The following is a 10,933-nucleotide window of genomic DNA, read 5'->3' as shown; positions in this document are numbered from 1 at the left end:
TTATCCAGTAGGATTTTGCTTCACTGTATAGCTTGGTTCCCAACTCATAGTTTCAAGGATCCTCCTACCTCAGCCTCTAGATTAGCTACAGGCATGTGGCACTGGATGACACTACTAGACTACATTTTCTTTCTAAAAAACCTTTTGTTTATGTGAGCCATGGGAGTGTCCAACGCCCATGCAAGTCAGAAGAAGGTGTCAGATCGCAGATCCTCTGAAACTGGAGTTGACAGACAGCTGTGAGCCACCATGTGAGTGCTGAGAAACAACCCCAGGACCTCTGCAAGAGCAAGTGTTCTGGGCTGGAGAGATAGCTCAGAGGTTAAGAGCACTGACTGTTCTTCCTGAGTTCAATTCCCAGCAACCACATGGTGGCTCACAACCATCTGTAATGGGATCCAATGCCTTCTTCTGGTGTGTCTGAAGACAGCTACAGTGTACTCACATACATTAAATAAATAAATAAATAAATCTTTTGAGAGAGAGAGAGGGAGAGAGAGAGAGAGAGGGAGAGGGAGAGGGAGAGGGAGAGGGAGAGGGAGAGAGAGAGAGAGAGAGAGAGAGAGAGAGAGAGAGAGAGAGAGAAAGTGTTCTAAACCACAGGTCTATCACTCCTGACAGGACTACTTTTTCATATAATAAAATTTCCTGGTTGCATCCAGACTCTGTTTTGGAAATGTTTGTGGAAATTTTGTAACACTGCTGATAAATAAATAAGAAGGCATCTAACACTTAAAATAGAACTTGATTTGCAAAGTTAAGAATATAGGCTCAGCCAGGCATGGGGGGGGGGCAGCGGGTCTGGAGAGATGGCTCAGCAGTTAAGAGCATCAGCTGTTCTTCCAGGTTCAATCCCCAGCCCCAAATGGCAGTACACAACTGTAACTCAAGCTCCACAGGACCCCCTCACAGACAAACATGAAGACAAAACACCAATGCAAATGAATTTTAAAAAATCAATAAAAAAGAAAAAACAAGATGTGGACGTGAAACACACACACACACACACACACACACACACTTTCACTGAGCTCAATTCCGTCCCTATAGTCATGTCTGTTAAAGCCTGGGTGAGCAGCCTGTCTAGCCTCCCATTTTGTGCGCTTACTAATGTTACAAGGAAACTTTCTCATGTGCTGCTACTAGGAAACTCTCTCATGCCTCAGCTGACTGCATATTCGGTTATGTTCTGTGCTTTGGTGTTCTTGGAAATCAATTGTCGGAGTCTGGGAAGCGCTGCTGAAATCACTCAAGCGCAGATCTCAAACAGGGATGGTTTGTTGAATGCCATACCCCAAGATTGATGCATCAGGGCCACAGACCAGACTCAGAAGCTAGCTGTGATGTTAAGATCCTATAGGGCTTTTATGCCTAAAATCCACAAACATCTGTGTCAAGTTATCCCACCAAACAGGATTTAGGGATAGGAGACTTCCCTAGAAACATGTATTTGTTACACACTTATCCTGTTCCCATTGGTTGGGGTATTTCAGCTGTGGTGGAAGACTTACCTTGCCTAACATTCATGTCTTAACTTGCCAACCAGAATCTCAGTTACCCACACATAAGTCTCTTTCTTCAAAGCAGGATATCAATTCCCAGGGAGGTCTTGTGAATTTAAACTTTACTTGACCCTTACTCAAAATGGAAGTCTTATTCCAAATTGCTTCTTATATTGGAGCAGGTATCTCTCTTATATTGGGGTCCATCCCAGGGGCAGTTTATAAAGGCAAAAAACCATAAAAGCTCATACGTAGGTGCAGGAAGTACTGCTGGGTGGTTGGTTTGGGTCCAAGTTAGCTTATCGTGGCTAACTGTGCAAAGCAGTTCTGACTTCTACTGTGACTGGTTTTCCAGAACAGCAAAACACAGAACATTCTGGTAAAGCAGTAACAGTGTGTGAGAAATTTTCTTAGTAACAGCTCATGAAAAAGTTCCATGCTAGACAAGTAACAGCTCATAAGCCATTAACCAATCACAACAGGGGCCAGTTAGGGGCCAGTTAGAACTGCTTTGTACAGTTAGCCACAATAAGCTTGAACCTAAACTAACCACCCAGCAGTACTTCCTGCACCTATGTATGAGCTTTTGTAAGGTCTCTTGCCTTTATAACTGCTCCTGGGATGGACTCCACCATAAGAGAGACACCTGCTCCAATATAAGAAGCCGTTTGGAGTAAAACTTCCATTCTGAATGGGGTCAAGTAAAGTTTAAGTTCCCAAGACCTCCCTGAGAACTAGCATCCTGCTCGGCAGAAAGAGACATGTATGTGGGTAACTGACATCCTGGTTGGCAAGTTAAAACATGAATATTAGATAAGGTAATTTTCCTACCACAGTTGAATACCCCCAACCAATGGGAACAAGATAAATGTACAACAAAGATATGTTCCTAAAGAAATCTCCTAATTGGTCTAATAACTTGGCATAGACGTTTGTGGATTTCAGACTTAAAAGCTCTAAAGGATCCTGGCTCCGGGTCACAGCCTGCTTGGCAGCACTGATCAATCAGTCCTGGCGCAAATGCTCAATAAACTATCCCTGTCCAAGATCAGTGTTCATATGGTTTGTGGGGTGACTCCTGGACCCCAACAATGTCTAGGTAGGAGTAGGTTTCATAAAGTTTTCCTCTGACTTCTAAATGTGCCCATGTATGCATATACAAACAACCCTCTTTTCTCTCTCTTTTTTTTTTTCTTTAAAGTATGCTCCAGGGGCTGGAGGTGGTTCAGCGATTAAGAGCACTGGCTACTCTTCCAGAGGTCCTGGGTTCAATTTGCAGTACCCACATGGTGGCTCACAGCTACAATTCCAAGAGATGCAACACTCCCTTTCGGTCCCTAAAGGCACCAGGCAGTTACACAATACACAAATATATATGTAGACAACCCCCCATATAAGTCTGGGGGTTAAAATGCTCTGGCCAAACCTTGTGGCATATGCTTTTAATCCCAGTACTGGAGAGGCAGAAGCAGGCAGATCTCTTTAGATTCGAGGGTAGCATAGTCTATATAGTGAACTGAATTCTAAGACACCCAGGGCTACCTGGTAAGACTTAGTCTCAAAATACTCATAATAACAACAATAATAACATCAACCACAACACAATATAGTAAGTTTTAAAATGAAGCTATTTTGTAACTACTGTAGATCAGATTGACAGGAAAATTATAGATCCGGTTTTACTACTAAATTCGGACTTTAGAATTTGTGGCTTCTCTGGACCTCATTTTCTTCACCTGTAGATGGGGAAGAGGTAAACCACAAGTATTTCAAGTCGTTTTGCTTTTGAGACAGGGCCTCACCAACTAGTTCAGGTTGGCGTCAAACCTGCAATCCTCCTCCTAGCTGCTAGCTGGGTATTACGGTGCCCAGCTCAAAGTCTCTTTCTAAAATGATTCTAAAACGCTGGGGGTTTTGTTGTTGTTATTTTGAGATAGGGTCTCTCTGCATAGTCCTGACTGTCTTCGAACTTGCTCGGTAGACCAGGACTCTGCCTCCTGATGCTGCATTAAAGGTGTGTGCCATCACTGCCCAGCTGAAACGCTGTAATTTTTAGCACTTTTGTCACAGTGTACAAAATGGAGGTCAGAGGACAATTTGCAGAGGAGTCAGTTCCCTCCTCCCAAGTGGGATTTGAGGATTAGACTCAGGTCAGGCTCGGCAGCAACTGCCTTTACTTACTGAGTGACTTTCCAGCCCTTTTATTCTTTTCTTTGAGATGAGGTCTATGCAGCTCAGCTGTCCTCCAATTCTGGGCAATCCTCCTGCCTCATTTCTCCATGTGGTGGGATAACTAGTGTGAGGCCCCCACACACCCAGCTTTAAAAGTTGAAACTGTCTTTGTTTAACCTGAGGGGTGGGTGATATGGCTTAGCAGATAAAGGCAAATGACACCAAGTCCAAAGACACTGAGTTTGATCTCTGGACCCACAAAGGAGATGACTGAGTCCCGAAGGTTGTCCAGGTGACCTCTGACCTCCAAAGGCAGTTCACAAACAAAATAAATGTAAGACTGAAGAGCAAAGCTTTTCGACATTCCATCCCCAGCAACCTCATAAAGAAACAACCACCGGGGCTAGAGGGACGGGCGAGTAGATCAAAAGCATCTGTTGCTCTTGAAGAGGACCTGGGTTCAATTCCCCATACCCACATCCCACATTTGGTTCATAACATAACTGTTTGTAGCTTCAGCTCTGACCTCTATGGGCACCAGGCACATACAGGCAAGGTACTGATACAGAAAATAAAATAGAAATCTTAGTGGGGAGGGGGAAGACAACAAAAGAATTGAAATATTCACTTAATACTTAATGCTCAAAGATAATTCCTTAGACAGAGACAAATGTTTCATTCTAAACTCTGAAACTCCTCAGCAACAAGGTCTTTAAGACGTTTCCAAAGAAAGAAAGAAAAAAAAAAAGAAGAAGAAGGAGGAGGAAGAGGGAGAAGAGGAGGAGGAGGAGTTTCAAAAGGGTCAGGCAGTGGTAGCCCATACCTTTAATTCCAGCACTCGGGAGGCACAGGCAGGCAATCTCTGTAAACTCAATGCCAGCCTGGTCTACGGAGTGAGTTCCAGGACAGCCATTTCCCAAGCCAAAGAAAGATGTACTTTATTGCTGCTGTTTGCATCGAAACTGAGGGCCAGCAAGTAAAATCTCTTATTAAGTGGCATTCCTTACCTTATCTGCCCTATCTGATACAGACCTTGCTTTTCAGCCAGGTTGCCACATCCTTTTCCCTTCCCGTCTCTGCTCTCACTGGACCCTCCATGTGGAAGGGCAGAGAGGGAAGGACAACACAGCGGGCTGGAGAGATGGCTCAGCGGTTAAGAGTACCGTCTGCACTTCCAGAGGTCCTGAGTTCAATTCCCAGCAACCACATGGTGGCTCACAACCATCATGCAATGCCTTCTTCTGGTGGGTCTGAAGGGAGCAACTGTGTATGCATACACATTAAATAAGTAAATCTTAAAAAAAAACCAATCCAAACAAAAAAAAAAACCATGCTGGGTGGTGGTGGCACACGCCTTTAATCCCAGCACTTGGGAGGCAGAGGCAGGCAGATTTCTGAGTTCAAGGCCAGCCTGGTCTACAGAGTGAGTTCCAGGACAGCCAGGACTAAACAAAAACACAGCTTAATTATTTCCCACCTTCACTGTTTTTTGAGCAGGAGTCCAGGGACCTCCTAGAACCTTGTGCTGTCCGTCATTTGGGTTCTCTCTCTCCACAGCACCACAGCTGCCAACACATCATTAAGTACACACTGTACAAATACTCATCTACAGTTTGTAAGTGAACAGGATCCCACCTGACAGAGAATTAACGGGCCAGAGCCCTCTTAAATATATGCTACTTTGCTATGACAATCCCTAAATCCACCCTTCCATTTTCCCGAAGTCCCCCACCTTCAAGCCCGATAGAAAGGCTACATCTGGGCATAAAAGACAACTCGGTTTATACTTTTGGTTTCAAGAGGTTTTTTTTTTTTTTCTCAGTTCATTTCCATAAAAACTTAATATAAAAGGCAACATCTTCCCCTCCTGGGGGTGTTCCGTCACGTTGGTGTAGGCTGCTTGCTCCAGTGATTCATAGCTCATCATGAGATCTGTGCAGGGCATGGTCACATAGATCTGCAAACAGTGCGTAACAGTGTGAAGGAAACAGCCACTCTCACACGCACATACACCGCTTACCAGGAAACACCCCAAGCCAAACCGACAACCACCATTCTTCAAAGAATACACTATCAGTGGCAACCCCCCCCACACACACACACACAGATCCCGCCGCCGCTTGCCCCCTCTCCCAAATCTAGCGTAACAGAAACACACATTCTGAAAAGTATTAGGCGGAGACTGGAGAGACATCACTCCAAACCCTGAGCCAAGGGAAACGGAAGCTGGCTGTGTGGGACACCTCTCAGAGGTCTGAGTGCGGTGTCCAAACGCTCTGTGTGGTGAGGGTCGGGGCCGCAAGGCCATGAGCACGTAAAATGGGGGGGGGGGGGGAGGGACAGAGAGCTTACCTGTCCGCTTACTACAAAGTTTGTCTTTCACGTTGTCAGCCTCTCTGGAGAAGAACTCAATAAGCTCATCCTCATATTCCTCCACAATGCTTTCGCACTGCCGACCAAGAAGACAAAGAACTGACCCGGGATTCCGAGCCAGGCAAAGGCACTGACTCAGCTCTCTCTACCTGGTTTTGGGGTGGGGCTGGGGATTTTATAGACAGGGTCTTACTATATCGCTCCGGCTGCCCTAGAACTCACTGTGAACCAGGCCAGCCTCAAACTTAGGCTGATCTTCCAACCACTGCTCCTCTACTGCTGAGGTTACAAGCATGCAACACTGTACCCGCCTCCAACTCCCAGTCTGTGCCCGGGAATCCCTACGAACTCCCCAAAACCAGCTACTCACCACACAGACATAACTCACCGCAAACTTGAGGGTGCCGCTGATATCCGAATCGATCCGGATACCCTGTAAGTCTAGTTCACTGGATTCTCCGTTCCGGCCCACAACGCGTACGTAGTTCTTGCGGTGCGTAGAAGGGTCAATCTGCTCCCCGTACTCCTTCATTCGGTCGCAGACCTCCTCGAGCAACTCCGTGAGGTGGGCCTCTGAGCGGGCATAAGGTACCTAGAAATGTACTCAGCCTTCGGTTACTCCCTTCTATCTCAGATATTAGTCCTTTGAACTCTCATTTTTCCTTTGGAATCCAGCTCTAACAACTCATTGTAAAAAAAACAAAAAACATTGGGAGGCAGAGGCAGGCGGATTTCTGAGTCTGAGGCCAGCCTGGTCTACAGAGTGAGTTCCAGGATAGCCAGAGCTACATAGAGAAACCCTGTCTCGAAAAACCAAACAGGAAAACAAACAAACAAAAAAAACCTTCTCTAATAATATTCTGTTGTGACGTCTGCCCATCCTCTCTTCTTCTCAAGTTACTTTCTTTTTTTTTTTTTTAAGATTTTATTTATTTATCTTATATGAACAGATGCACCAGAAGAAGGCATCGGATCCTATTACAGATGGTTGTGAGCCACCGAGTGGTTTCTGGGAATTGAACTCAGGACCTCTGGGAGAGCAGTCAGTGCTCCTAACCGCTGAGCCATCTCTCCAGCCCATCAAGTTACTTTCAAATGTACAATCTTATTTTGCCTGATTATAAAACCCCAGGAAATAAAACTTGCACCATAACCATTAGCTCCAAAATATAGGCAGAAGCCACTTTGATTAACTATAATCCAATTTTTTTTTCCTGTGAACATCCTTAGTTCTTATGGACATAGGTATTTTATTATTTATTAAAATAACATTAAAAGTTAAAAAAATAAAAAATAAAATAACACTAAAAGCCAGGCATAGCAGCATACATCTTTAATTCCAGTACTTGGGAGGCATAGGCAGAGGCAGGCAGATCTCTGTAAGTTTAAGGCCACCCTGGTCTACATAGTGAGTTCCAGGACAGCCAGGGCTACAGAGTGAGACCCAGTCTTGGAAAAAAATAAAAAAACAAAACCAAGCCAGGCAGTGGTGGTGTACCGCCTTTAATTCCAGCACTTGGGAGGCAGAGGTGGGCAGATTTCTGAGTTTGAGGCCAGCCTGGTCTACAGAGTGAGTCTTACTCTGTGACAGCCAAGGCTACACAGAGAAACCCTGTCTTGAAAAACCAAACCAAACTAAACCAAAACAAAAAAAAAAAAAATCCAAAACCAAAACAAAACCAAAACCAACCAACCAAAAACATAAAGAGGCAGTGCAGGCTCTGATGATACCACACCAACTTGTTTCACAGGAATGTTTCCTTGAAGGAACTAGACAGATGGCTCAGTGTTTAGGAACACTGGCCACTTTTCCAGGGGACTGGGTTTACACACGGCGGCTCGCAACTGTTTTTAACTCCAGGGGATCTGGCACCCTCACACAGACATGCATTCTGGCAAAACACCAATCCACATAAAATAAAAATAAATCATTATGTTTCCTTGCATATTATTACTGGGTATAGCTTTAACTTATGTTTCTAGCTAATATAGATTTCTTGAATATAAAGACTTTTTTTTAAAAAAAAAAAGGGTTTATTTTTATTTTATGCATGAGTGTTTGCCTGCATGTATGTATGCCTGTTGGCCATAGACACCAGAAGAGAATATTAGATTCCCCAGAATGAGTTATGAGCCACTCCATGAGTGCTAGAATCTAAACCAAGTCCTCTGCAATAGCAGTATGTGTATCTAACCACCGAACCATCTCTCCAGCTCCAAGGAAGACTTTGAGTGCAGGGATTACAGGTGTGTACCAGTATGCTGGGTTTATGGGATGCTAAGGACCAAACCCAGGGTTCTGTGCATGCTAGGCTAGCACTCAACTGAGCTACATTCCCAGCTGGACAAGCCCTCTTATTCTTTTTTAAAAGAATGTATATATACTATACTGCTATAGTGAAACAAGCTAACCTAATCAAGGTTAGACCTAATCAAGGTCTAAGTTCTACAGCAGAAACAATAAATTGAAGTTTGGGGCCAAGGAATACATGGTTATAACTTTCCAGGCTCTTCCAGATAGGCAGAGCCCAACTGCTCTGTTGTTTGTGAGGCAGAGTCTCAAGAAGCCCAGGCTGGCCTTGAACTACTGACTATCCTGTCTCTATCTTTCAGTACTGGGATTACAGGCATCCAAATACCATACCTGGCTTAGAGCCCAATCCTTTAGATACACAATCAGATACACATCGTTCTGGCTTCTTGGGTTTTTTGTTTGTTTGTTTGTTTGGTTGGTTGGTTTTTTGAGATAGGGTTTCTCTCTATAACAGCCCTGGCTGTCCTGGAACTCTCTTTGTAGACCAGGCTGGCCTCAAACTCAAGATCAGCCTGCCTCTGCTGGGATTAATGGTATGCACCACCACACCGGGCTGTTTCTTTTCTTTTTGAAGACAGTACCTAATTCTATGGTCTAGACCAGAACTAGAACTCAGAAAAGATTTTTTGTTCAGCCTCTGAGGGCTGAGATTATTATCATTACAAGTCGAATGACTTCCCGCTTTCTTCTCTTCCTTGACCAAGTTCATACTCTAAGCCTGGGTGAGCTACTTTATTTGAGGGATAGTAAGTTACCTCCACAACTGACTGGCTGCCATCTGGATTGATACGAAAGGATCCCATCTGAATGGTCTTCTTGGGGTCCACGCGGGCAATTTCCCACTCTAATTCATCCACCAGAGCCCTGCAAGCTGGTGTCAGGGAAGAGAACACGGGGTGGGGATGGTGAGGGGAATGGGTCAACCCAAGGATTTTTCTATCCATCGTTGTTCCAAGCTTTGGATCTTTATGACTCCCAAGGGTCGTCTTCCTCCCACCTCTCCACTGGTCTTTGTGCTTTTACCTCCACAGTGTAGATCCTGGCTCCTTCGAGCCCAGGCAGTTCCCAGCAGGACCCCCAAAAGTAGGGCTAGCCAACCCCAGCCTTTCATCTTTAGCGTAACAGGGTCGCTCCACCTGGATTTGTGTGAAAACGAAACACAGGTGTGAGGAAACCGATCCATTTTCCCCATGACCGCCATCCTTCATTCCAAGGCCTTCAAAGGCCTCGGTATGATTCTGATTCTATTATCCAGGAAAAGACTACGTTACAAATACCCGAGGGACCGGAGTTCCGGATGGGGGAAATAGGAAGTGAGAGCTCAGGACTGGGACTCAGCTCCAGAAACTATGTCCTCCACAGGTGAGGGCCTGGGTATTGATACTTTAGCAGTGGACAGAGGGCTCACAGAGCTATGCAGTAGCTTTGAGATGGAGGTTATCGATTACGCGAGGATGACGGGCAGAAAGGGGCTGCCAGCAAGGGAACCATCAGTCAGGCCACGAAGCCAGCGAGAACAATCCATAACCAGAGGCCTATATGGAGCTAGCACCAAGGTTTCCAGAATCCCCATCTCCAGAAGGTAAGTAGTTCCCGTGCAGACCAGCCCCTTTTGTAAGGACTCCGCCATTGCTTCGCTCGGGTCCATTCCCAACCTCAGTGCGCCCACAGCCTCTGACGCTCGCATCCGTCCCACCTCTGCTCCCACGGCCGCCGCCGTGGCCCAGACACTGGAAAGCAGCCGGACTCTCACTTTGTTTTCTGTGGCTCCCAACCCTAGCAGCTGGCTGGGAAGAACGGGGCTGTCCCGGCTTCTCCAGAGCGCTCCGGTGCCCGCCAGGTTCAGGGTGGCCAGTGACTGCCTGGCCCAGCTTCCTGCACTTAACTAGGCACCTAAGCGGAGACCTGAGGGTCCCGTGCGAGCCCCCACGAAACTGACCCTAAGCCCTCCCCTCCAAACTCTCGCGCGAGCAGGCAGCTTTAGGAGCGCCTCCGAGGCAGCGAGGACCCCTTGGAAGGCGTGAGGACCCAGACTTGCGTGGCGAATCGGTCCACGTGACCAACCAAAGACCAAAGGTAGCTTAGCCTACCGTGAGGACCAAGCTGAAGCGGTGCATGGGGTATACTGCATCGGTCCAGGTGGGCTAGGACTTGCAAGCAGATGCAATTAGTAGTGGGAGAGAAACCTAGGTTTCAGTGTACAAAGATTTCATGACACAGCAAACTACATTTCCCAGGAAGCACTGCAGTATCACTTTCCCAGTAGCTACAGGTCTTTTCTTTTTTTTTTTTTTAAAAAAAAAAAAAAAAAGAGTTATTCCCTCTTGTGCCAAATTAATAAATTACCGTCCTTAGGTATGCATTGGAAAAATCATTTTTGGTATTATCTGCCTTTTCAGGTAGACTCTTTCTTGAATTTATCCTCTGAGGATTGGGGGTGGTGGTGCTATGTTAAGTTTAATATTATTAGCTCTCAGGCTGTGAATAGAGCAATTCCCCTCTGAATTCCCAGCACATTGCTGGTACTATCATGAGTGAAACAGTGTCTTGCTATGTATCCCAGGATGCCTTG

The 10,933-nt window shown here is 45.7% G+C and overlaps 1 protein-coding gene across 1 annotated transcript; it reads right to left on the bottom strand.

Annotated features, from left to right (window-relative positions):
- Positions 1-5,458: 5,458 nt before the first annotated feature.
- On the bottom strand, positions 5,459-10,367 carry Cnpy2 (canopy FGF signaling regulator 2). The gene is made up of 6 exons (XM_028786702.1): positions 10,058-10,367; positions 9,385-9,497; positions 9,117-9,232; positions 6,436-6,639; positions 6,027-6,123; positions 5,459-5,631 (listed from the first exon to the last, which is right to left on the bottom strand). The coding sequence occupies exons 2-6, from the start codon at positions 9,470-9,472 to the stop codon at positions 5,588-5,590; spliced, it is 549 nt and encodes a 182-aa protein (XP_028642535.1). The 5' UTR covers positions 9,473-9,497; positions 10,058-10,367; the 3' UTR covers positions 5,459-5,587.
- Positions 10,368-10,933: the final 566 nt, after the last annotated feature.

The sequence above is a fragment of the Grammomys surdaster genome, unplaced genomic scaffold (assembly GCF_004785775.1).
Source record: "Grammomys surdaster isolate TR1022 unplaced genomic scaffold, NIH_TR_1.0 125562, whole genome shotgun sequence".
NCBI classification, from domain to species: domain Eukaryota; kingdom Metazoa; phylum Chordata; class Mammalia; order Rodentia; family Muridae; genus Grammomys; species Grammomys surdaster.
The sequence above is the reverse complement of the archived record's forward strand: the minus strand, read 5'-3'. Positions and strand labels throughout refer to the sequence as shown.